The sequence below is a fragment of the Rhopalosiphum padi genome, chromosome 2, assembly GCF_020882245.1.
Source record: "Rhopalosiphum padi isolate XX-2018 chromosome 2, ASM2088224v1, whole genome shotgun sequence".
Classification (NCBI taxonomy): Eukaryota; Metazoa; Arthropoda; class Insecta; order Hemiptera; family Aphididae; genus Rhopalosiphum; species Rhopalosiphum padi.
In genome coordinates, this window is record NC_083598.1 from 50,909,627 (window position 1) to 50,936,483 (window position 26,857).

At 23.9% G+C, this 26,857-nt stretch overlaps 4 protein-coding genes and 2 non-coding genes across 6 annotated transcripts; 4 read left to right on the forward strand and 2 right to left on the reverse strand.

Annotated features, from left to right (window-relative positions):
* Positions 1 to 859: 859 nt before the first annotated feature.
* Positions 860 to 16,384, reverse strand: LOC132920068 (protein transport protein Sec16A). Its single transcript, XM_060982121.1, is given in 25 exon segments — positions 860 to 1,543; positions 1,665 to 1,806; positions 1,874 to 1,999; positions 2,069 to 2,265; positions 4,893 to 5,139; positions 5,192 to 5,290; positions 5,357 to 5,608; positions 5,688 to 5,902; positions 5,968 to 6,085; positions 8,094 to 8,263; positions 9,532 to 9,703; positions 9,768 to 9,885; positions 9,972 to 10,107; positions 10,308 to 10,390; positions 10,454 to 10,610; positions 10,682 to 10,818; positions 10,886 to 10,957; positions 11,789 to 11,854; positions 12,029 to 12,163; positions 12,308 to 12,588; positions 12,590 to 13,251; positions 14,611 to 14,695; positions 15,506 to 15,976; positions 16,050 to 16,132; positions 16,244 to 16,384. Coding segments are annotated over 24 exon segments (4,323 nt in total). The 5' UTR covers positions 16,110 to 16,132; positions 16,244 to 16,384; the 3' UTR covers positions 860 to 1,421.
* Positions 16,385 to 19,785: 3,401 nt separating this feature from the next.
* Positions 19,786 to 22,101, forward strand: LOC132920467 (vesicle-trafficking protein SEC22b). The gene is given in 6 exon segments (XM_060982874.1): positions 19,786 to 20,008; positions 20,106 to 20,215; positions 20,288 to 20,324; positions 20,326 to 20,449; positions 20,756 to 20,902; positions 21,844 to 22,101. Coding segments are annotated over 6 exon segments (642 nt in total). The 5' UTR covers positions 19,786 to 19,933; the 3' UTR covers positions 21,993 to 22,101.
* LOC132920468 (mediator of RNA polymerase II transcription subunit 22) lies at positions 21,111 to 23,398 on the reverse strand. The gene is made up of 4 exons (XM_060982875.1): positions 23,242 to 23,398; positions 22,953 to 23,066; positions 22,103 to 22,428; positions 21,111 to 21,607 (listed from the first exon to the last, which is right to left on the reverse strand). The coding sequence occupies exons 2-3, from the start codon at positions 23,032 to 23,034 to the stop codon at positions 22,106 to 22,108; spliced, it is 405 nt and encodes a 134-aa protein (XP_060838858.1). The 5' UTR covers positions 23,035 to 23,066; positions 23,242 to 23,398; the 3' UTR covers positions 21,111 to 21,607; positions 22,103 to 22,105.
* Positions 23,399 to 23,494: 96 nt separating this feature from the next.
* LOC132920465 (large ribosomal subunit protein eL8) lies at positions 23,495 to 26,480 on the forward strand. The gene is given in 12 exon segments (XM_060982872.1): positions 23,495 to 23,656; positions 23,896 to 24,031; positions 25,382 to 25,473; positions 25,475 to 25,510; positions 25,512 to 25,533; positions 25,606 to 25,634; positions 25,637 to 25,678; positions 25,741 to 25,773; positions 25,775 to 25,891; positions 25,955 to 26,041; positions 26,043 to 26,078; positions 26,148 to 26,480. Coding segments are annotated over 12 exon segments (825 nt in total). The 5' UTR covers positions 23,495 to 23,641; the 3' UTR covers positions 26,328 to 26,480.
* Positions 24,965 to 25,040, forward strand: LOC132923562 (small nucleolar RNA SNORD36). Its single transcript, XR_009661216.1, has one exon. It is a non-coding gene; the product is annotated as a small nucleolar RNA SNORD36 (small nucleolar RNA).
* On the forward strand, positions 25,149 to 25,219 carry LOC132923563 (small nucleolar RNA SNORD36). Its single transcript, XR_009661217.1, has one exon. It is a non-coding gene; the product is annotated as a small nucleolar RNA SNORD36 (small nucleolar RNA).
* Positions 26,481 to 26,857: the final 377 nt, after the last annotated feature.

Genomic DNA, 26,857 nt, shown 5'->3' on the forward strand with positions numbered 1-26,857 from the left:
GACTACAAATGATTTTTTTTACTATAAGAGCTTTAAGTTAATGTAGTCAAAGTAAGTATTTGCTTAAGAGCTAGTATTTCAATTATACTTAAAAATTACAGTTAATTATAGGACGATGGTTAACAATATCTCTAAATACTGAAAATCTATTTATAGAACCCCAGGTTATGTAACTTGTAGTTATTTTAATTAAAATTTTATTTTCAAGTACAATAATTTTTTTCATATCCATTACAGTGGCTTACCAATAATAAGGTAGGTGCACTTAAAACATCTTAATTAATAATTACTATTCAACAGTGACTTCCGTTGTTTTTTCATATTTAATATGTTTAAAAATAAAATTTATCTTTGAAAATGAAATATTGAAGACAGCATTTAATTTAGATTTTCCAACAGATATACTAAGTCATTAAGATAACTATCAGACCTAACAGATTCTTTTACAATTTACAATATTTAAATGTTATAAAGGAGGCATTTTCAAGCAAGATATATTTATACCTGAAATATATCTAAATTGTCTATATTTAAGGAATATCTTAAATTATGTTAACAATTAACAATAATGCAGAAAATATATTATATTATATTATTAATTTCTTGTAACAGTTGTAACACACAATATTGTAAATCAGTTTCTTTCTATTCATAATTATCTTTGAGATCAATATTATTGATAATTCTTTTTATCAAATAATAATTACCGAACCTCATACATGTTAAAGATTATATAAAATAATAATTAATAGAAGAAAATATATTTTCAATTTAAGTAGATAATCACGTGTTTTGGTTGTACTTTGTATATTAATTATTCTTGATTATTATAAGATATGAATCAACAATTATACCTAAATAAAACAATAGTTTAATTAATATTTATTATTCTATCAAATCCCTTAACATATAAACAAAAAGTTGTATAATATATATGAATACACATTTACATTTACATCCCAACCAACAAAATAAAAATGTTTAACACTAAAACTAATATAACAAATAATTGATTTACAAAAATGATAATAATATTGTAGATACATATAATATTCTGTGAAATAAAATAATTCATTAACATAAATTTAAGACCCATAATATAAATCAATCAAATATTATGTAATTGTATAATAGCTGATAAAACTTTTAAAGTCTTAAGTATAATTTACAAAACGCAATTTGGGTCAACAATTTTAATTGGAATAAATAGGAATTTAGAAAAAATACATAAAAATACTGTATACAAATTAAAAATAAATTAAGTTATAAAAAATCCAAATATCCCAATATTTTAATTAATAGAATAATAACTGTAGTAATGAATATTGTATAATATTATATTTGTATTATAATTAATATAATTTACTTTTACTGTTAAATCTTGAATTCAATTATGATAAGATATACAATATGTATATTTTTTATTGAGATGGATTATAAATAGTGGTTGGTGTTTGATTTGTCTGAAATATTGGATCTGGAGATAATATATTTTCTGATGGTTTACTGTTACTCATTACATTTACATACATATCCTTAACACCTGAAACAACAATGAAAGATTATTATTTTGTTATCTAATTAAATTATTGATTTCCTTATTTGTTTAAATAATGAAACATTTTCCAGGACAGTCTACAGCCCACATTTTAGTTAATATTTACCTCGCTTTCTTTGAATTTTAAATTGGTTATGATTTTGATTGGCTGGTGAACTATTAGCCACTGGATTGAATTGTAATTCTGAATCCAAAGGAGGAGCAGCTTGTTGAACTGGTTCTTCGGCACCAAAATTTCCCCCGATAGACTAAACATATAATTTAATATTGTTATAGCATCTATATAAAATAATTAAACATTTTTAATGTATTTACATCTGTATTATTAGAGGGCTTCCAAAATTTAGTCAACCCTCCAAGCCAGGAATTCTTTTCTTTATGCTGACGTTTATCATCTGCATAATTTTTTTTTTGTGTTTTTTTTTCATCTGTTCCAGACACCTATCAACAAGACAATATTAATGTATTTATATTTATTACATATATATACTCTCTAAAATATTAACATACTTTAGGTTCCAGTTCAGCCATTTGACGAGCATAAAATCCAGATTTTGGTTCTGTTGATATCGTTTTTTCTGGTTCAGCCATTAAAGTGAGATCTGGAGCAATAGTTGATATTTCTGAAGTCATTTCATTTATATTATTATGACTAGTTACATCTCCTGTAGTAATCATAGATGTAGGATCAAAATATTGTGAATATTCTAGAAAAATACAAATATTTTAATTATTGTAATTACATACAATACATATAAATTGTTATAATTCCCCATAAAAATGTTAAACTTATAGTAGATTCCAAATTCTATTACTATAACTTAAAATTCTTATGAAGAAATCACAAAAATAAATGCTTTCCATATTAGAATAAAAGGTAAGTGTTCAAATTATATTGTTCAATTATTTTCTAAACTAAATAAATGAATTATTATAATATGTTTTTAATGTAATACAAAAAGATAAATTGAATATTTTATACATAATAATCAATACATACATAATTACAAAACGTGTTTTTGAACATCGTAAAATACTGATATTAATCAATAGTATTATATATTAAAAATGTGAATTCAATATCAATATCATAACTAGACATTATATATAAATATATTTTTTTTAGTTAACTATAATATAACATCTACTTTCAAGGTCATTTGAATAATGTATAGAACAATTTTGAACACATACAATTATTATAATTAATGTTTAAAATAATATAGTATATTAGTTTCTTAATATTCTTTGAACCAAATATTGAAACAATAAAATGTATTTGGTTCAATGGTTTGATATTCATAAGTCAATTATTAAAGTTATTATAATTTGTATAAGAAATTTAACAAAAAATAAATAAATAACTTTTTGTTTTAAATGGCTTGTTTTATATTAATTAGTATGTATATAACATTATAAACAGTAGACTCTTGAAAACTCTCTCAAGAGGAAGGATACAATTAATTGGACTAAAATGTTTTTCGAATTAAAACTTCAAATAGAGTTTTCAAATACTTAAGGAATAAATTTGAACTATAGAAGTTTTCATGTTATCAAGGTTTGAGTTATTGCAATTCGGCCGTACATTAAATTATTAAATATCTTAGTTAAATTTTAGTTGATTTTAAATTATAAGCAATCAAATAAATATTATTTTTACAATATTACTGGAATTGTTTCTAATGTAATATTTTTGTCGTTTAAGATTGATATTTGTTCATATTAAGTTAATTATTAATAAAAACAAACTTATGTAATGTTAAGTAGGTATATTACACTGTTGAGCCTTTCAATTCTTTTTTTTTTTTTGATAAATCAAAAAATAATTTCATACACTACAACAGCGTTTCCCAAACTTTTTCTTAGCCAAACCCCTTAAGAGACAATAAAAATAATTGCTGACACCTTAATAAAAATAAAAATTAAAAACAATACTAAATAATAATATTAAATTGATTGCTTTATTTTCTGAACTAAACTTAATTTACATTCCCGGACCCGTTCTGGTATATGTGCGGACCACAGTTTAGGAAACGCTGCACTACAACGATAAAACAAACTATCCACACAGTAAATTTGTCAATTATTTTCCAAAACATAAGAAAAAAAACTGAGCTTAGAATTGTAGTTTTTAGAATAACATTTATAATAATAAACCACTTTCCTGTGTTGAGGTGAACAAAGCAGGACGAATTCTCAAAACCTGGTCTTTATATTCCATCTGGATTTTTATTACAATATTTATTCAACCTAAACTAAATGCTAATTATTCTTATTGTATAATTGTTTTCTTTAATAATATAATGGATAACTATACTGTATAAATGATAATGCAAATTTTTATTAAACTAAATTGCAGAATCTTTTAGTTAATAAACTTTATTTATTAAGGAACAAAAATATTTTATGTTTTCCTAATATACCACATAACTCCTAAGGCTCATTTAAATCATATTGGAGTATCTTTTCTAAAAAATTTACTATTTATAAATTCAAAATTTAATTTTCAGAAAATAATTTTGAAAGATGAACATATATGTAAAAAAATGTATAGACAAATTTAAAATGTTATTTGTATTTATATATGCTATAAGTACTTTTTTATTAAAGTTATTAATAAAGATATATTAAACAAAGTAATTGGTGATTTAATTACAGAAATTTTTTTTTTTTTTTGTAGTAAGGAAAAAGCCAAATTTTTTGTTTTGGTTTAACTAGTCAAAGAAGTCAGCAAACACCTATATTTTTCCTATAACAATTTAATACCCTAATTATATATAACAGTATAATATAAGTGACAACTGAGAAGGTCAATTATAATATTCACACATATTTTAGAATAGAAAGCAAAAATTTAATAAGACACACAATAATACACAAATAATATAGTAAGTTTAAGTTAACCACCAATTTAATGTTAATTAAACCATTTATTTTTTAATTTGACAATTTCCCTAGCATTAATCTAATTGTTTCTATATTATATTATTTATAAATCATAATATTTTCTACAAATGTATAAAATATTTACTGTTACAAACATGAATGTTTAATAAATTAATTATAATAATATTTATAATATTTGTTTTTAATAAAACAAATAAAAGCATCATTTTTATACGTTAAAAATTGAAAATAAGAAAATATAGTGAATTTTGTTAAAAAAAAAATGTATATATTTTTTTTTGTAATTGTACTATGTTAAGAAATAGAATTTGAAGAATACAACTATAAGAACATTATATAGTAAAATATTCAATAAAAAAAAAATCACAACTAATTTCAATTTAAAGTTTAAAATGTAAAATTTATTAATTACAAATTTAAAATTTACCATTTTGAGGTGGCGGTGGAAGTTCATTTGATTGTGAAACAGCATTTGGTTGCCAATAAGGGTTCACTTGAGGAGGATTTGGCTGCTGAACAGTTTGTAAAGGTGCTTGAACAGGTGGCGCTTGGAAAGATGGCGCTTGAAAAGGTACTTGAATTTGTGGTGCTTGAATAGGTGGTGCATGAATAGGCGGTGCTTGAATAAGAGGTGCTTGATAATTAGTAGAATAATCTATACTTTTATCTGGAACCTATATATTTAATTAAAATTATTTCTTCAATTTAAATTGCTTTAAATCTTACAGTTTGCTGTTCATCAGGTACAACAGAATGTTCAATTTGATGTGATTGATAATTGTCTATTTGTTGTATTGGTGATATGTGTCCTACAGAGTTATAATTCTAAAATATACATACATATAATTTAGAATGACATTTAATAAATAAATTTTATTATCGTTAACTTACATTTTGAGTACTTATTAAAATACTTTTTAATTCTTCTAACCAATCCAGCACCTCAATACTTCCAGATAAGTTATTATTTGATACTTGCATGTAATACAAATCTGTACTTAATTCCACAACATTCGCAATAAATCCCAAATTCACCTGTTCAGGTGATGAGATCAATTGTGTTGCGATAGCTTCCAAATGATGTAAAGCATTTTCACACTCTCCATACTCAGCCAAACGAATGGCCAGCAAATATTTATAAGGCTACAAGTATATTAAACTGTAAGCTTTATGTATAAATAAAAAAATAATAATGTAAATAATTTATAATACTTTAAATTACCAAAAGACTAGAAATATGAAAATGGCTTAGATTTAATCGCATAGAAAATTCATAAGCACTGGTTAATAATATGGCACGATTTGTAACCATAGTATTAAATACTTGATCAGTAGATGTACCCAAAAGAGTAAACTTTGAAGATAATCCAATTGATTCTAATGGTATCTGTATAGCCAAATAACAAAAATGAGCACCAAACACATCACCTTTAGCATCTAAAAAATTACAATGAAAAAAATTTAAATAATGTTATTAAAAAAAAAAAAATAAATACACAAACTTAAAGTGTCCCCAAGTTGAATAGTGGCATTACGAGCATTATTTATATTGACTTGCTGATTACTCAAGATCATTGCTAAATGTTCTCTCCAATCTCCCCAGCTATTATCTGTACAACACTTTTATAAAAATAAAAATAACTTTATTAATAATTTGTAATATATGTTTATTTCATATTTTATTTGTATAAACATTTTAACAATATAAAGGATATTTTAATGTATGTGCTCTGTCTACTGCACTTTTAATGTCATATGAACTCTTTTTTTATTATGTCTGTTTTGATACTTTTAATAATTTAATATTTTACCTAATATATACCTTATATTACCTTATATATTACCTAATGGATATATTTGACATAAGAAAATAGATAAGAATGATCACCTAAAACATATAATCATTAGGTAAAAGCATCTCTTACACGCATGGTTTCATCATTACATCAAAAGTTCTCCACTTTTAATTAATTTTTTTTCAATGTTATATATTAGTAATGGGCAACGATATCGGTAATTTGATATGATATCAATATCATAACACATTATCGATACCGATAATGTTCTATAATTGTATGAAATATTGTGATGTCAAATTTAAAAATTTTTTTAGAAATATATTTTATTTTTAGATTCTAAGCTTTAGTAAATTGTATTGTGTGTGCTATGTAATAAACCATTAACTAATAAAGTAGGTAATAACTAATAAATAATAATATTTATCAGCTGATAAAGTTTGTACACGTATCCCCGGAAAATGTGAATTATTATATTATTTATATTTAATTTTACATTTCTACATTAGTATTACATTTGTTATAGCTTATGTTATTTGTATCAATAAGCATTAGGTACTAGGTGTAGGTAGTACTTTATTGTTCATTTATACTTTTTTTTACAGTGTAATTTGAGTCGTCGATGTGACATAAATGTGTAAAATTACAGTGATGATTGAATTAAAATTTTCGCCTCTACCTGGAGCTAGGAGTGATATTTTAAATTTGAATTTTAAATATTTATTTTAATTCAATAGTCATAAGTTAAGACCTAACAAGATTTACTATAATATTTATTTAATTATCTGAATGCAATTTCTTATTAGTTAGTAACAAATATTTAATTAATAATTAAAATAAGTAATAATTAATAAGGAAGTTCATATGATAAAAGTTTACGATTTTGGTGCACCAATAATAAATATCAAATACTAAATTTTATTAATAAATTTATAAAAACATAATCCGATACGATATCGATTCACAATATTATATTGTTACCCAACACCATTATATATTATATTTGCACATGTAATGACTGCCAATAAGAAGTGGAAAATAATAATTTAGACAAAATGAAAAAATATTTGAGCTGTGTGCAGTGTGCAAGTGTGCATATTAAACAATTTGGTGATCATACCTAACTATCTATTTTGTTATAGTAATAAGTAATAACTATCCATATTGTATCAATCAGTAGTGTCATTCAATGCAGTGAAACAATAAATATAATAAAAATAGATTTGAATTCAATGTGAAGTGTACACAAGATCTATTAAGCCAATTTTTAATTTCACTCTCACAATCAAATTTTAAAATGTAATTTATTAATTAAAATAAAACTAATATTAAAAAATATTTAAAAGGACGTCATACCCGCATGTGTTGTCTCTGTCTTACAAATGCAAGACATAGCAAATTTGTATTCAGCAGATTCAATTTTATGCTGTTAGCCTTAATATTAGAATCAATTTACTTATTATCAAACTTAAAGGTAATTAAATTAAAATTAAAAGGTGATCTTAATTTTTAAGTGAGTTATAGTTATGTAAAATATTAAGACTTTAAAATGTTCGTAACTCGCTTAAAAATTAAAATATCAATAAAAGCCTATAAGATGCCCTAGATAATATTATTTAAGTTTTATAATAGGTAAATTGACTCTAACATTAAAACTAACAGCATAAAATTGATTCTGCTGAACGCAAATTTGCTACATCTTACATTCGTAAGATAGAGAGACAACACACGCAAGTATGACGTCCTCTTAATATTTCATAATGTGTACTTTTTCCTACATTCTAACTACCATTCAAAATTATATTATAAAATTAAAAAAAAATGTTACTTACAGTTGTGCATGATGGAATATTGCCACTACTAAGTTGGAAGAATGTTTGTAAAGTATCATTTTGAGGAATTGTTTGAAAATATTTAGATCTAACATAATTTAATGTCTTTGAATCCATATACAATGCTAATATAAATGCAAATCCCCAGTCTTGATTTAATACAGCAAATTCTATAAAATATTATAAACAACAATAATTAATAAAATAGCTACATCAAAAATTTACATTAATTCTGAAACATTAAAATAATTACAACACATTTTCAAATTGAAATATAAAACTAAAATCAATATTCAGTATAATATAATGAAAAGAATGTTAGAATAAACGTTTTCAATATAATTTTTATTTATTTATTTTATTCAAATAAAAAACTAGAAATAAAAATGTAAAAGAACTATAGTCTATTCCACAAGAGAATAATCCACTGAACAATTTTTGTCGGCCTTGGCATCACCGAAGACGTTAGTTAAAATCTGTGAAAAGTGATTATTCTCTAGTGGAACATACTATAACTTTTATTTAAAAATTTGTAATATCTTTTATTAGTTAACATAAAATCTGAATTGTCTTAACACTTACATTATTTTATTTGTTTTTTTTTATTAATAGTATTCTAATTATTGAAATTGATAAATAGGTGTTACACATTTTCATTCCAAACTTAAATTTCAGTTAGATAAATTTAAATAAATACGAAATCAGAATATTATATAATAATAATAATTGCACTATAAATTGGATTTTATTTTCCTCAAACAAATACTAATTTACTTGAGTATGACAACAGAGAAGCCATAAATATACCAGCTTTCCTTATGGATACTTTTATCCCATAAAATCAATACAAATATAACCATTATAACAAATTATTAAATGTAGTCTAATTGATACCTGTAATAATTTAGTAAGGAAAATTTGTGTTGTACTCATTTATAAAATATTTGACAATATCTAAATTACTTATTGATCATAAAAATTTGGTCTCGAACTATTATTATGACAAACTCACATTTTGACAATTTATTACTAACCCAAACAAATATTTATGAAAGAACATAATTTTCAATTATAAAAATATGCACTAAAACATGAAAGTATGCCCTTAAAATCAAAAATATCCAAATATATGCACTAAAAACTTTGATTATTTCAACAAAGTTGTAAATTATATGTTGTACTTATATAGCATATAATTATAACAACCTAGAAAAATATGCAAAGGTACAAATAACAAGCTTTATGAAGACTTTCTCTACTAATACTAATTAATTATAATTGTTGATAATTTAAAAAATTTTAATCTATGTATCCATTAAAATTGTATTAAAAATAAATTTAATCAGAATAAATTTTATTTTATTTATTTATTTATTTAAATTCACTGTTCAATAAATAGTAGCTCAATAAATAATAATAATAATAAAAATGCACTTACCTAAGGCTTCAGACTTATTGCCTTGTAAAAGCAATTCTCTGAAATTATTTAATGGTTTGACTGACATTCCCTTAGAATCTTTTATGCTCATATTATCAAATAATATACAGTCAACTGGGAATTTAGCCACATTTTCCATTAAAAGTTCTGATATATCAGTTCCATCAACAATCTATTATCAAAATAATTTATATGCAAACTAATACTTTATAGATCACTCAATATAGTTTACTTACTCCATTACGCTTAGTTATCATACATATTAATTCGTACAACAACCGCTCTGAATTATTTGATGCCTCGTCTGCTAATTTATTCAAATATTGGGCTACAGCATTTTTATGTGTCTTGCCTCTATTAAATAATTATAATAATTAGTAATTGATAACATTTGCTGAAAATGTAGAAAATTGAATAATCTAAAATTGTTTATTACTAACAATACAAAAGGAGTAGGAAATCTGAAGAGTTCTGCTGTATCATTATCATCCAATCCTGGCATTGCTTTAAAAACATCTATAGTAGCATTTGAGGAGTCTAACACAAATAATTTTCCAAAACCCATATGCATTTTTGCTGAAAAAAACATTTGATTAAGAAATTTAGAAGATATCTCTTGTAGTTGACAAAAGCTTGAAAAGCAAAAAGTCATTACTCTTGGCAGGCATAAGTAAAAATTAAGTATTTAAATAATTCATTATTCATATATTTTATGTAACTTAAAATTAAATTAAGCTTAAGAATTTATGTATAAATAAAAGTTAATTTTATATTACCATTTACATGATATTTTTGATATCTTGGAGGAGTAGTTCGATGATTTTCTTTTTCAAGTCTAGCCATATGATTTAATGATGCTCTAAACATACAAAAATTTTTATTATATACACAGTAAAATAACCAATTTTTTTCAAAAACATACACGTCATGTGAAGTAGTTGATACTGGTGTACTGCATTCAGAACCATTTTTAGTCCTTGATATCAATTTTTGCATTTCAACTTTGGCTTTATAATTTGTATACCATTCGGTATACGCCTTGGGGTTATTTTCTCTGAATTTTAAGAGGAAACTTCTTCCTAAAATAACAATATGCATAAACAAAGAATGTATTTATTTTATAAAATAACATATTTTTAGTGTTACATACTTTCTAATGGATCAAGCATTTCAATATGAGCTGAATAATCTTGAAATTGTACAGGTGAATATCTTCTGTGATAATCTGAATCTGTTCTACTAGAAGGTCTATTACGATAACTGACATCTTCTCTTCTGTAATATTGGCTGTTAAAAAGAAATATTGATAATTGTATAAAAATATCTTACAAAATTCAAATTTAATTATACCTACCTCATTTCATCTTGATATCTTCTATCACGATAACTTCGGGGATGTCTTCTATATCGATCGGATTCCGGACTTCTGTAAATAATAAATTAAAATCAACTACTTTTTAAAGAATACATACTAAAGTCATATACAATATTTTAAGATACTAATTGAACAATGAATATAATTCTTTTAAAACCAAAGTATAATTGGTATTTTTCTTGAGTCAAAATAAATAGGGAAAAGAAACAGTAATTTAAAAATCTCAAATCTGTATTCAATTTTAAATCTAGTTTTTTGGTTATTCTAAAGTAATTAAAAAAAATAAAAAATACTCAATTGTAAAAACAGAACTATATGATCATAGTTCAGAATTAAAAAATGAACAAAATAATGCATATTTTTTAAATTATTATTAATTCTTTTATAATCAGTTTTCCATAAAATACACTCCAAATTTAAAGTAATATCATTGATTATAAATACTATAGTATTTATAATCAATGGTAATATTAATGTGTAACAGAATCAAACAATCACTCATTGCATAATATAGACAATGCTACCAAAACAATTCATCATTTACATAAATAAGCAATTTGGAGCAAGAAAAAATCACCATCTATCTAAAAAAAATTTAAGTAGAAAAATATATTTAAGAGTTTTAAATAATAAATATTATTATTTAATAAATGTATGTAAAATGAATAGTAAATGTACTATTAGGTAATTGTAATAAAATGTGTATGGGAAAAATATTTGATAACACGTTCAAATGTACCACCACTAGTGGGTTCTAAAATAAATAATCTTCAATTAAAGCTTTTTTATGCATAAAATTGTCATTTTATTTTTTAAATGAAATAAATGAAAACATATTTTATATAATAATATATAATTTCTGATTATTTTAATTTAATTTACCTATATCGCCTTCGCCTTTCATATTCATCATATTCACTTTGATATTCTGTGTCCGAGTGGTCGTAGCTGTGCAAAGCAGGACAAAAACATGCCACAGTTTAGTATGTAAGTAAAGTATTAAAATAAATAAAGGAATGGTGAAATTGGTTAGTTGCAAATTCAAAAATACTCAATGTACAAACAAAATTCACTTAATAGTTAATATTAATAAAAAAAATTTTAAATAAAAATATTAAATACTTTTCATTAGGCATTCTTTGTCTGTATCGCTTGGGTGGATGATTTCGAGAGCGATGCGATCGATATTCAGGTTCTACTTCAGGACTTAATGAAGCATTATCTTCTTCCTCTTCATAAAAATAATCTTCTTCACTTCTATTAATATAAAATATACTATTTGTATAATTATACCACAATTATGTTTAAATTATGATTTATAAGTAATTAATTAACAGTATTGTTTCAAAATTATTAAAATATTATAATGAAAAAAAGGGGGTTAACACTTTTTCTACTTACTCTCTAGGATGACGATAATGTCTTCGATCTCGATTGTGATAATGCTCCATGTTTTTATTATATTTTTTTTGTTGAGGTCCTCTTCGGATACTTTTAAGACCTTCTTCAGATACAGGATTAGTTAATGGAACTGATGAATCTGAATCAATTGAATGTCGTCGCTGTCGTTCATCATTTTTTTGATTCATTTTTGGCATCCTGTTCAATTTTTGAACAGAATCTTCTCCAATATTACCTTCAACCATTCTACGAAATCCCGGTGGAGGTGGTGAATGTTTTTTTTTCTGCTCGTTTTTCATTTCTGTCATAATCTTGAAACTTTTCATTGCTTTCTGATTGAGTAGAAGTTGTCAATTTTAAACTATTATCCTGTTGGGAATCAACTATAGGTTTTATTTGGTTTTGAGTGGTTGATCTTAAGTATGGACTTGTTTCATTCATATAACCATCTGGTCCAGTTCGTTCAAAAACTTCACGATCGAGAATTTTTGGGCGATTTTTTTTTATGACAGTAGTAGGTTCTTTCAGTTCTGTTTGTGATTCATTTCTTGTTGATGCATAATTATCTATATCTGAAATATTTCTAACTGAATCATCCAGTTTTTGACTATCATTAGGTTGGTTAACAAAATCTTCTACGTCCCTATGTAAAACTTGTCGAGAATGACCTTCAAACTGATTTTGAAATTGTTCTAATGACGGAAGCCTTTTTAAAGTAACTGAATTGTTATCAATACTTTGAAAATTGGAGTTATTGTCTATTGGTCTAGCTCCAATTTGGGAACCTGTAACATGTCGTTGAACAGGGATATCATCATCACTTAATTGACCAAGAACTGTTCGGACATCAAATGGTTGTGGACCACAAGGTTCAGGATTGGAATAATCTTCAAATGATTTTGTTTGGCCAGTAACTAATCGATGAAGTCCAACTGGTGGTCTATCTAAAAGTTACAAAAAAATTTTTTAATCAAAGCCAAATTTAAATACTAAAAATTATTTTTTCAATTATATAATAAAATAAATTAATATATCCTCATATTTATAGTATATTGCTGGTAATAACATTAAGAATAAAAATAACAAATATTTTAGGGTGATGTCTTAAAACGTTAAAACACAACATTTATTATACCTCTTACTTTTTATTAATTTAAAATACCTAGTAATAATGTCAGAGTATTATGTTACATCTAAGAATATAAATAACCTTTAAAATGATATAGAATAATTGAAATTCTTATATTTATATTTCTAAATATTATAAGTAGTGTCCGGATTTTTATGCAAAAACATATATTTAACAAGCCTATGCTGTTTGATGGGAGTAAGAAATGTTTGCATTTTATAACCTGTAGAATCTGTCAAAAAAAGTTTTTTTTTGCATATTAGTGCATATTTTGACTTCAGAGAATATTTTAGAATATTTTAGTTTATGGTACATATTATAGAATAGTTTAGCATATTTCCGTAATATTGGATTGTATTAAAGGATATTCAACAAATATAAGACATTAGGACAATTATCATGGATCGACGTACTAACTTTACTCTGAAAAATTTGGAAAAATATATTATTGTACATTCCTTTAAAAAGATCGTATATTATTTTTTTTTTTATGTTAATGTAATGCATAATGTAGCATAAGATATATAATAATTATATAAATAATAATAAATTATAAATTCATAGTCATAATCAATAATCATATTGCATTTTTTTTTTTATTATTTATTAGTTTGTATTATTATTTTTCAGAATATTTTGAGAATATTAAGAATATTTTTGGGAATATTTCATCAATTTTAGCTGCATATAAACATCATATTTCAAACATTTTGACAGAATATAAATCCGGACTCTAATTATAAGTAGTGCATGTGCATGTGCAGAAAAATACATTGTTTTTAGCTTATGCGAGATAAAGCTTTTTCCTTAGTAAAAAGTTTTAGTAACTAACAAATCCAATTTTAAAACAATTTATTTTGCTATTTTTCACATTGTTTGACATTATTTATTATTTAAGCTTTTTTAGACCAATGTTTCTTTTTTTCAATATTTTTATTAATTATTGTCAAATAAATTGTATACAATCTACACACATTTTGTAATTCTTGTTTTTTATAAATTTTGAAAGATAATTAAAAGAACTAAAAATAAAAAATGTCTTTACAATACAATTTTAAATGCATTTTTAAAAATTTCTTAGTATATTAAATCGTAATAGCTAATACTAATTTAAATTACCCACTCACAAATATAAAATACCATGTATAAGATCTAATGCTAATTAAAAACATACCATCATCATTTTCTGTGGAATTCATTTTTCTAATCTCAGTATCTTTATGTGTCACATTGTTATCATAAACATTAGAGTGCATTACCTAAAAAAGTATACAAACATTGTATTTAATGTAATCATTATTATAACTTCAACTATGATTATAGTAATTGTCATTATACAACAGTTATATATGATATTATAATAGCAATAATAGCATGATGTCTTAAGAAGCAATTTACTTTAGATAACAATTGAATTGGGTACACATTTAGTAGTCTAAGCTATAATATGGGTAAATATAATTAAATTATTATGACAAAACTAATCAATGACCAGCAATGAGAAAATTAATATATTCTTGAAAAAAAAATTTGATGAATAATAGATAAAAATTGTATGAGATAATATTGATTTATTAATCAATAAAAATTGGTAATCAAATCCAATATCAAAAAGTAAAATGTTGGTATAATGGTATAAAATAATTGTAATAATAAATTTGTTATTTTTTTTAGAAATATGCATTAACCAAATGAATAATTGTGTATAATCAAAATATGAAAAATATTTTGTTAACTCTTTGTTAAAATACTGAGAATCATAGTTGGGGTGTGGCGATTGCATAAGTTAGGATGGACTAGGAAGATGTTATAAAAATAGTTTAGGGCAAAAATAATTACATGCCATAAAGAGAAAATAAGTTTATAAAAATATATTGAAGGAATATAGTTCACAAAAAAATCTTGATAAAATTAGATTTCTTTTTTGAAATTAAAACTAGGTATTGTACCGTTGTTAAAACTACAAAAATACTAAATAATATATATCTAGTATACAAGTAACTGCATTTATACTTGATCTATATTTTAAAAAAGTTTTCAACTACGATAATAAATCAAAATTTGCTAACCTCATTATTTAATTGTAAATTATTCATTGCGACTTGGAGCGATTCATTCTGAAATGATTCTGGTGGAAGAATTTCTCTATTTTCAACATCCGCCCAGAAATTGTCTTCAGTTTCAATAATGTCACTTTTCTTGTTATCAGAATATTGATTAACCAAAGTATGTTGGACATTAGTAATTTGTTCAAATTGACTTTCAGGTTTATCAAACCATTTATTATTAACGATAGGAAACGTACTATGTTCGTTTTCAATTCCGTTTTTATAATTATAGGTCGACCTATTTGAGTTAACTAGAGAATGAATTGTTCCATTCTGAGAGTCGGGAACAGAATAGCTATTCAGAGTTAAATCTGAATTTAAAGTTGAATTCAATTTTTGTGCATTAGTATTTTTATTAATAGAAGATTGATCAATATAATTCCAATCGTCTGTACTGCAGCTCCATTCATCATTTGGTTGTGAACTTTCAGCCTAGGTATATAAGATAAAATTTTTAATGCATTTTATCAAACAATGAAAAATGAAAATAGCAAACAACACTTACTGGTTGCTGTTGTAAGTTTGAATATGAATCCAAATTACCCCAAAAGTTATTGTTGGACATATTATATACTTGAAGTCTACGCTCTAATTTCAAATAGATTTTATTAAAAGTTTAGCTTATCTATTTACGAATAATCTATATGTTGATACCATTATAAATGATACTTAGATTTCAAAAACTGTCAATAATCTTACCCTTTTAAGTTGAAGATTTCTATTTTCACAGTATAATGTATACTTTAATCCATAATATACACGATTACAAACTACCTAGAGTAGAAATATTCAAAATATTCTACTTTCACAAATCCATAAAAAGTTGAATCGTTCACGTCACTGAAAAATTGATATGCAAAGTACAATATTAGGGTTAGATGAAGACCAAGGGCCAAGACACAGTGCAACCATACCTGTATTAAATATAATATTGTATCTACTTATGGTAGCTATTTCTGAATGGCAATAATTAGTAATTACATAATTCAAGAATTCAAGATACTTGTCTTAGTACTTAGTAGTTAATATTATAATATATATTTATTATACATAGTACATACCTGCTATATATACTATATGCAAAAAAATAAATAAATAAATTATACTATAGAGTATACTTACTTAACTTTGGTTTTGAACTTGATACAGATTTATATGTTTTGTATTTGAATGGTCGTTTTTGCCATTTATATTTTATAATTATATATTCGCTACAGCTGCAGCTACGAGTACAGCTACTGAACAAACAATAACTATTTAAGTATTTAATATTAATGAAAAAAAAAATAGTTACATTTTGTCAACAATACTTAATATCAATTGTTATTACTTCATTAGTAGAAATATTTTTATCAAACTGCCATTTTTTAGTGTCGTGAAATGAAATGAATAACTTGCAATGGTTGGTGAATAGTGATAATATATATTATATATGATGTATAATAAGGAATTTAATTAATTAATATAATAGCTAGCTCATATTTTAATTTACTCTAAATAACATCTACATCATATATCTACCTACCCGATTATTAGATTCAGTGTAGTACCTACTTTGTATTTATACATTTTACATGTTTAATGCAATAAAGTAAATGATATTGAAAATTGAAATATTGTTATAGTTGTTATAGATCATTTGATAATAAATAAAATGAAGACATAAAATATTCAGATTTTATTTTATTTTTTTATATAGTATTTAAAATATAATTTACCATACCTATGAATTAATTATTTATGTATATACTTATAAAAAGGGAAAGCATCGAGGTAGGTAAGTGGTAGATATATACTTATAATTCATATGTACATTATGTATTACCTATATAAAAATTAAGTACCTATTAACTCACTAAACGTTCGTTTACACAATATTTTCACATATTTCAAATATGTATTTCCACTACTTCCAGGCTCCAGCTATATATATAGCTATAGCTAGATAATTCCAAAATTTTGAAAACTAAAAAAACTTTATTTTACGTATTGTTTTTATTGTTTTACCAATTACATATTTACATAGGTAATTAAATAATTGCTATATCTACTATATTATTATGAATTTATAAATTATAATAGGTACTAACAGTGGCGTAGTTATACCGCAGCGGCTATGTATATATGACTGATAAAATGTACTCCCCAAAAATATAAATTTCCCTAAATAAATTATTGTAATAAATGCGTTAAAAATAATCTGACTTTTACAAATTTTAAATTAGTACACTTTAAGGTTTAAGTCGTTTAAGACCATATTTTAAATTCTTGAGATTTGTTGTGCCAATTAAATGTATACACAATTTACATAAATATATTATGTCTATAATGTTGACAATCATTGTATATAAATTATAATTATTTTCGATAGATTTACATAAATCGTGCATGGCCCGTTAAAAAATTATAACAATTCACATGAAATAAAACTAAATAGGTATAACAGTGACGCCTAACTGGCCAAGATATATTTGTCAGGTGTAGCAAGCCATAATTTTACCCACCTAACAACCTAACCACCCCATCTCAAACTCAAAATTATATTATTTAATGCATTTTATCATATTCTATAATAATTAATAATTAATATATTTCAAGTTAATTATTTTGTTATTAAACTCACTTGTCCCTATAATGACTGCTATACCTAGGATTTTTATTCCAATTACCCACTGAGTTATAAAATCATATGTATAAAATTTAAATATTTTTAACTTTCAATTGAACATTTGAACCCCTTATAATATAATACCAAATATTACGTTGTTCATTGTACACGTAATGGCTAATGTGTACACTATACACAGACAGAAATATTAATTACCAAATATTTCTGTGAAGGTTACTAGTTACCTACTTAAAAGTGTATGTTATTGTTACATATTTTATATTTACAAAATACAACGCTTTATACTATCAATTATTATACTGTTATAAGTGGATATGAATAAAGTATAAACATTTTTAATATTCTAAAATAATAAATATTTTTAATAACATACATATATTATATTCATAACATATGATAAAATTAAAAAATATGTGCGTACCATCTAGTGTCTAATTTTATAAAAGTGTAAGCAGTTGCTTAATCAGGTGGAAGTTGAGGGGTTTTCAGCCCCTGAAATATTAATAAAAATTTAAAAATTATTTTAAATTTTAATAGTTTATGAAAATCGCAACAGTAATCTTAAATTGTATTATGTAAAAATTGATTCCTCCCCCCCACCGGAAGAAAAATCCTGACTAGGTTAGGACAATGTTTATATATGAATCTAGGTAAAAAAGCCCAAGAAAAAAAATCCCCGTACCAGCTAAATGTATTATTTGTTATTTTATTATAATATTATGAATTACATAATTAAATATAATCATTATAGTCATTTATCTATGTAGCACTTCTTTAGCATATCTATAAGTATATTATAGTTGCAAAAATCTGTATTTAACATTGTCGATAATATTGTCATTTGCACCCAGGGCCGGATTAAGGTTTTTGCCGCCCATAAGTTGAAATAAATTTACCACCTAAAAAAAAAAATAAAAGCTATTTCGTTTCGACCGTTAAAATTTGCCGTCCTATGTTTTAGCCTAAACAGTCTAAGCACTAAGCAGTAAATACGGTCTTGTTTGTACCTACATAATTTAAAAAAAATTGAGGATAAAAATTTAAAATAATTGTTTATCATTTGTATAATAAATTTATATAATTAAAAAATTATTATTAATAATAAATTATTTAAATTATATTATATTATTAACAAATGAAAATTATTTTATATTTTTTAATTGTTTTAATTTTTTATCCTTTAACATTTTTTAAATTATATAGGTATAAATACAAATGACAAATGACAATTATAGACAATGTAAAATACAGACTGCAGTTATATCTAGTTTTAGATATGTTAAAGTCTTAAAGAAGTGTTACATAGATAAATGTAATGATTATATTTAATTATGTAAGTCAAAATCATAATAAAATAACGAATAATGTATTTAGTTGTTAAGGGCTTTTTTTTCCGAATACCTGTTTATACTATAGTACAACTGTACAACCATAGACCTATAACGGCTATAACCTTTATATATCTATAGTATATGAGTACAACTTTACTATTATAACAATTACGTAGATACGATATTTTTTATACCGTACCGAGCGAATGAGATATCACCAACAGAGATACGTGTCAATGTGTATTATGATTATCGCAAAATCGACGATGATAACACCAATTTGATATCAAATTTTCCAACACGTATATGTATTTCATAATTCATTAATTTAAAAACATTTAAAATCATTTATTGCAACAAAAGTATTTTAAATACACTTGTAATTTACATTGTGTTTTATTCACTGAGTGATTTATCTGCAATTTAAATATGGTTTTGCTAACTATGATAGCGAGAATTCCTGATGGATTACCATTAGCTGCATCTATGCAAGATGACGAACAGGTATTTTTCTTAAGAACTATTTAGAATTAGAATTTAATATGAATTAATGTTTAGTAACAATATTGTGGCAATTTGTAATACCTTGTTTCTCATACAGGTCGGGAGAAAATTAATTGAATATCAAAATCAAGCAAAACTTCTTTTTAAAAAATTAAACTTTCAGTCTCCAAAACAATGTACGATTGAATCTGTACCTTATTACTTTCAGTAAGTATGAAACAATTATAATTTAGTTATTTTAAAATCTCAAGGTTGTGATATGAAATATTTTTCTTTTAGCTATTTAATTGAAAGAGATGTTTGTTACTTGGTATTGTGTGAAAAAAAACTTCTCAAAACGATCTGCATTTAGTTTTCTGGAAGATATAGCAGCCGAATTTAATAGACTGTACGGACGACAAGTATCAACAGTTTCACGGCCCTACACACTAATTGAATTTGGTAATTAATGTGATTTTATGTATCTCAGTATAGGCAGGTCTTGATTACTTATAACTTATAAAGTTATATGCAAATCAAAGGAATTTGTATTATTTAGAATTGATTACTTAATTATATCAATATTATTATCTTTATTGGAATTTTAATCTCGTGATGGTGTATTTATAAATCATAAATGCACACATTTTTATTTATGTGTTTTTTCACGGAATAATATGTTAAATGTTCAAGTTTTTTTTAAGTATTTATATTAATACATATTAAGCTGTTAATAAATGTATTACTAAAAACTTATAATTATTTTAGATAACTATATTCAAAAAGCGAAGAAAAATTATATAGATTCTAGAGTACGTAGAAATTTAAATTCATTAAATAATGAACTTCAAGATGTACAAAGAATAATGGTTCAAAATATTGATGATGTATTACAAAGAGGAACTGTTTTATCAGGTAATACATTTTAATGTTACAGTTTAGTCTACTCTTTTTACTGTCAGACAATATATCCTAAATATGATTTCAACTAGTAAATAATATCAAGTATAAAATAAACTTGTCTCAATCATATTATGTTATGTTTATATAGCATAAACATTTCTCCATCAAATTTCTTAAGAAATTATTTACAGACCAATCATATTATTTAAGGGAAATATCATTTAATTTCAAATTATTTTATTGGAATTAAATAATAATTGTATTAAATTGTTAAATAAAATAGCTTTAAAGATTTATCTTATCAGTAAATATAAAACATTAAAACAATAATTATTTGTTTTAAATAAGTAATACAATAAAAAATATGAATAAATTACACTTAAATGTTTTCAATAATTGAATCATATTGAAAAATATTTTATGACAAACATTATGAGAGCATAATCAATATACATAATTTAATAATAATAAAATAATATAAAATTCTTTTATAAGACATTCATGAAAATATTACAAGAATTTAATAACTTTAAATTGTTTTGATAAATTCTAAACTACAATACAAGTATTTTGGTATGTTAATAATATTTTTTATTCACTGAGTAGTTTTTATTTGCTTTTACAAAACCAATGTTCAGCATTAAGTACTTAGTTTCATTTGATTTATTTCAAAAATGTTGACTGTAGAATTCCATTTATTAATTTCATTATTGCAATCTATATAACAATACAATATTTATGAATAAGTATATATGGTACAAATAAATAGTTATAGTAGCTGATTAGCAGATGTGCCAAGCATTTTAATTGTAATAAAAAAAAATTAAATTGCACAATAAATATAAAATTTAAATGTTGTAGAAATAAAACATTAATATTATTAAATATTTTACAATATAAATTTAATATAACTTTCTATTACTAATTTGTAATATATTTATTATATTTTTCAGAACTTGATACAAAAGCACAAAATTTATCTATATTATCGAAAAAATACAAAAAAGAAGCTACCAATCTCAATCTTAAATCAATGTATGTAAAACTTACCGCTGCAGCAGTTTTTGTTATTTTATTATTTTTATATTTTTATGTTTTATAAATAATAGTTAGTAATTTATTTAATACTAAATAATAATATGGGCTGGGGGGAAATTATTTTAAAAACTTTATACCTATTATAATAAATAAATAATAATCTTCAGAACCTACTCTTTATTTATAATTTGATGTATAATATTCTTCTTCAAGTTCATACAATTCTGTTGACATATCATCAACTAGACTTGTGAGTTTGCGATCACATTCTACTTGTTTAGTGCGAAAAAGTTTTGAATTTTGAGCAATAGCTTCATTGACTGATGGAAAGTCATTCAATATAAGATACTGTTTCATATCTGAAACGAGTTTCAAAAGTGATTCCCCTGCACGGACAATATTGGCTGCTCTGACTTCCATTTCAAATGCGATCAATTCGCTTCTAGTAGCTTTAGAAATTTGTGTTTGATCATCATCAGTCTTGCACAGTTTTACAATACCTAAAAATGAAATATTAACTTTAAATTATATTATATTATATTTTTAAAAAATGACAGTTACATTATAGCTTCAATGTTAAAATTAATTAATACCTCAAACAAATAATTTTAAAAGAAAAAAATAGCTGGATCAGCCTCTATTTCTAAAAAAAAAAGTATGTACCTATTACATTATATTTATAAAATTATTAATTAGTTCTTGATTTGGTTAGTTAAACTAATTTTTGTCAAAAAATATTGAATATAAGTTAGTACTATAGAATGAAATAAAAAAATTCATAAATCATAATATAATATATAAATGACTTAAAATTAGTCTAAATATTTCAAAATTGAATTTTATATGGATCATGATAACATGAATAATGGTAAAAAGTATCAAGTTAAATTGAAGTAAAAACAATATATTATATAATATATTCTAAGAACTTTTAAAGTTTTTACTGTGAAATAAAAATGAAATAATTGAAGATTTTCTATCAAACAAAAATGTATATATAGTGAATTCTGCTTCTATGACTTACCTTCAAAATTTTCCAGCATACATTTCACATCACTTTTTAAGCGATTTGTATAAGACTTAGTGACAGACATTGAAGTAGACATAAAAAATTAAATAAATAAAAATAAACAAGCACCTATAACAAATTAAATACAGAAATAATTAATTAATTAAACTTGCAAGAAACATTACTAAAACAATATCAATTTATAAATATTCAAGAATTAAAAACAATAACTAATCAGTTTTAAATACATGATCTATCTATATTGAATTAATATTTAAAACAGCATTAGAATAAATTATAATACCTGATGTCTGCATAAAGGAATAAAAATCGTTTAAGATATATTATTATTCGGATTGATTATTAAATATTAATATTAAAATATGATTGTTTTATATTTATATATTATGTTTTAAGTAATTTAACAATATTATAATATGCACAATAATATGTTGATAATATTATCAGAAATATTATCAAATAATTTTTGCTTTAGTCTCATTTATCCATGAAAAATTGATCCTTTATTTTTCTCTTTTAAGAGTTAGAACACAGCGCTGTTTGGAGGTATGTCAATATAACCTACAATTCACAAAGTTCTTCTTGAACCGTAGTCTCTACGAGTTTCGTTCATTCCGTTTCTTTTGCGATTATTCGCATTTATATCCTCGTTTATCTGTTTGATCGTTTCGTTTTTTGTCATCATGGCTCCAAAAAAGGTAGATGTACTATATTTTAAATATTAATTGTGTTTACTTATTTTTAAATTAAATATTATTACTTTTATATCCTATGAAAACGATCTAAAACACTATGTCCAGAGCATTTGTTATTTAGAGCATCTTCATTACTTGAGATTAATATCATTGTTTTGTTTTAATAAACTAATAAATTATACAAATAATAATCTGATATTAAGTTAATGATTATTTGACACTAACATGACTTTTCATTTTAGCCAAGTTCCAGTAAAAAGGTTGGAAAGAAAGCAAAGATTGCACCAGCACCTCTTGTTAGTGAGAAACCTAAAAAAGTTCTTAAACAGAAGGTTGTTAACCCTTTGTTTGAAAAAAGACCGAGAAACTTTGGAATTGGTAAGTAGATTGGTGTTTGTACTTTAAATTAATTACATCTAAACAGTTATAAAATATAAGTACCGAAAAATTACTAATTGCTATGATGCTTGAATTTCTTCACCTGAATTGAAATAAATTCCTATTTATAGTAGTTTTATTCAAATTAATGCTGTAAATGACATACTGAGCAGACTTCGTTAAAATACATTTTTTCATTTATTATACCTGTGCAATACTAATTATGACTAAAATACAATTTATTTTATTTACTTAGAATAGTTGTTTTTTATGAAAACCGAAGATACCTACTTATTTTGTTACGTGTACTGATTTACATTTGTGTTTTAATTGTAAGCGATATAGTCAGATTTGTGAAGTCTTTTTATACTTGATTGATAAGTTATTTTACTTTAATACAATGTTTAGCTATGATGCTTGAATTTCTTCAACGGAACTTTCATACAAAAAAGTATGTTGAGAGTAATGTTGAAAATGACATTCTGAGCTTATATGTATTACAATTGTTGGATGATGAGTTTTTTTTATTAGTTGATCTATAATGATAATCAAATACACATTACGAGCTTTTTAACTCTGACATATCAATTATTGTTATTGTAGTACCTAATTTCTAAATTATTCAATTTTTTTTTTCCAATATAATAAAACATTAATAAAATTAATTGTGTCATTGTATTAATGTATTTAAATGATATATTATTGTACTATGTTAAACTGTTGTATAGGGCCCAGCCCGTTAACAAATAAATAAATATCATGAAAATAATTGTCCATTGCTTTGTAATATTTTCAATAATTAAAATGCTTAAAATAAATTACAACTTTTACATGGGTTTTTAAGATATAATTATTGGTGACAATGACAAAATAACACAATTATCGTTATTTAAAATATTGTATAATTAATAATGTATACATTCAATTAAAAATGTGCTATGATGTTAAATGTTTTTGTTGAATAATTGTATGAATGGTATTTTTTATGAGCTTTTTAACACTGAGCAGATGTAAAAGTGAAGTATTATGGTTTATTGTATACCTTAGTAGTGTACATGTTACATTATTATTTGCTATATTTGATACTAATTTCATTCATTTTTATATACCAAAATTATTGCTATGATGAATTATATAATTATTGATATTTATGAGAATTTAATTCATGAGCTTTTAACACTGAGCAATCCGACTAAAGATAATATTTTTTAGAAAATCTTTTCATATTCACACATACATGTTATTGTTTTTTAATATATAGAATTTATCAAAAATTCTAATCTATTTCAATGTTTTATTCATATTTATATCTATTTAAAAATTAATGAAGTTGCTTAATTAATTTTATAGGTCAGGATATTCAACCCAAAAGAGATTTAAGTCGTTTTGTGAAATGGCCAAATTACATTCGTATTCAACGTCAAAAGTCTGTTCTTCAAATGAAGGCTCAAAATTCCTCCACCAATCAATCAATTTTCGTATGCAAGCAGATAAAGCTACTGGTAAACACCGAGTTAAAACATACTGATATTTCACTTTATAATGAAAACATGATATTTATTGTATTGTTTTAGTCACCCAGTTATTTAAACTGATGGAAAAAATATAGACCCTGAAACAGCTGCTATGAAGAAAAGGAGATTGCAGGTACTTATTGATAAAATGTAAAACCTTATATTTTTTTATTCATTTTTTTTTTTTTTTTTTAGAAAAGAGCTGAAGATAAAGTAGAAACTAAGGAAAGATCAACCAACAAAACGCCCAAATGTTATTCGTCAAGGAATCAACACTGTTGTAAACCTTGTTGAACAAAAGAAAGCGCAATTAGTTATCATAGCTCATGATGTCGATCCTTTGGAGGTTCTTTTTTTTAATATTAAAAAAATTTAAAATGTTTTAATTTATTAATAATTTATTTTTTAGTTGGTAATATATCTGCCAGCATTATGCCGTAAAATGGGAGTCCCTTACTGCATCATTAAGGGCAAATGGAGGTTGGGAAACCTTGTCCCGTCGTAAGAACTGTACTGCTTTGGCTATTACACAAGTAATTATAACAATTTATTTATAAATATCAATGTGTTCTTCTAACAGATAAAAAATATTATAATATTAGGTTGATACCGGTGACCGGGCTGCTCTAGCTAAACTAGTGGAGTCTATTAAGAACAACTTTAACGAACGGTTTGATGAATTCAAACGTCATTGGGGTGGTGGTGTTTTAGGTGCTAAATCTGCGTGCCGTCTCGCCAAAATTGAAAAAGCGAAAGAAAAGGAACTGGCGCAAAAACAATAAGATTTATGTATATGACATTCACCTAATAAAACATGAAAAAATTGATATTTTCTATTGACTATTTCATTTTATATTAGGTAACCTTTATCACTCACTTACACAACATGTTATTTACATTAAGAAATTAATAAATGGTATACTCTGTTCTTTGTAGATAGTTTTTGTATAATAGAACATAGTTTATTTTTATCAGTTAGGAGTTATAACATTTCCATCAAATGAGTAATATTGTCAATATATTTAAGTAATATTACTTAAAATATTTGTTTTTTTAACACAAATTAATCAACTAAACATATTAACTAGTATTCATTTTCTATTATGCAGTTTATTATACTAGAAATAGATTTTAGTTCAGGTACACAAGGTTGACTGACTAGTATTGTATGAAAAAAATTTTGAATGTTTATAATTTATTATTTAATGATAAAATATAATTAGGAATAAAAACCATACCTATAAGTGCTTTCATGTGTTTTCTTGTATCTATAAGTTCTATAAATTTTATAAAATACTAATTTAACTAATTG

Excerpts from the sequence above, each read along its gene's own strand:
- LOC132920468 (XM_060982875.1), bottom strand. The coding sequence starts at position 23,034 with ATGTCTACTTCAATGTCTGTCACTAAGTCTTATACAAATCGCTTAAAA. Across the intron at positions 22,429-22,952 it reads TATGCTGGAAAATTTTGAAG|GTATTGTAAAACTGTGCAAG; the intron begins GTAAGTCATAGA and ends TTTCATTTTTAG.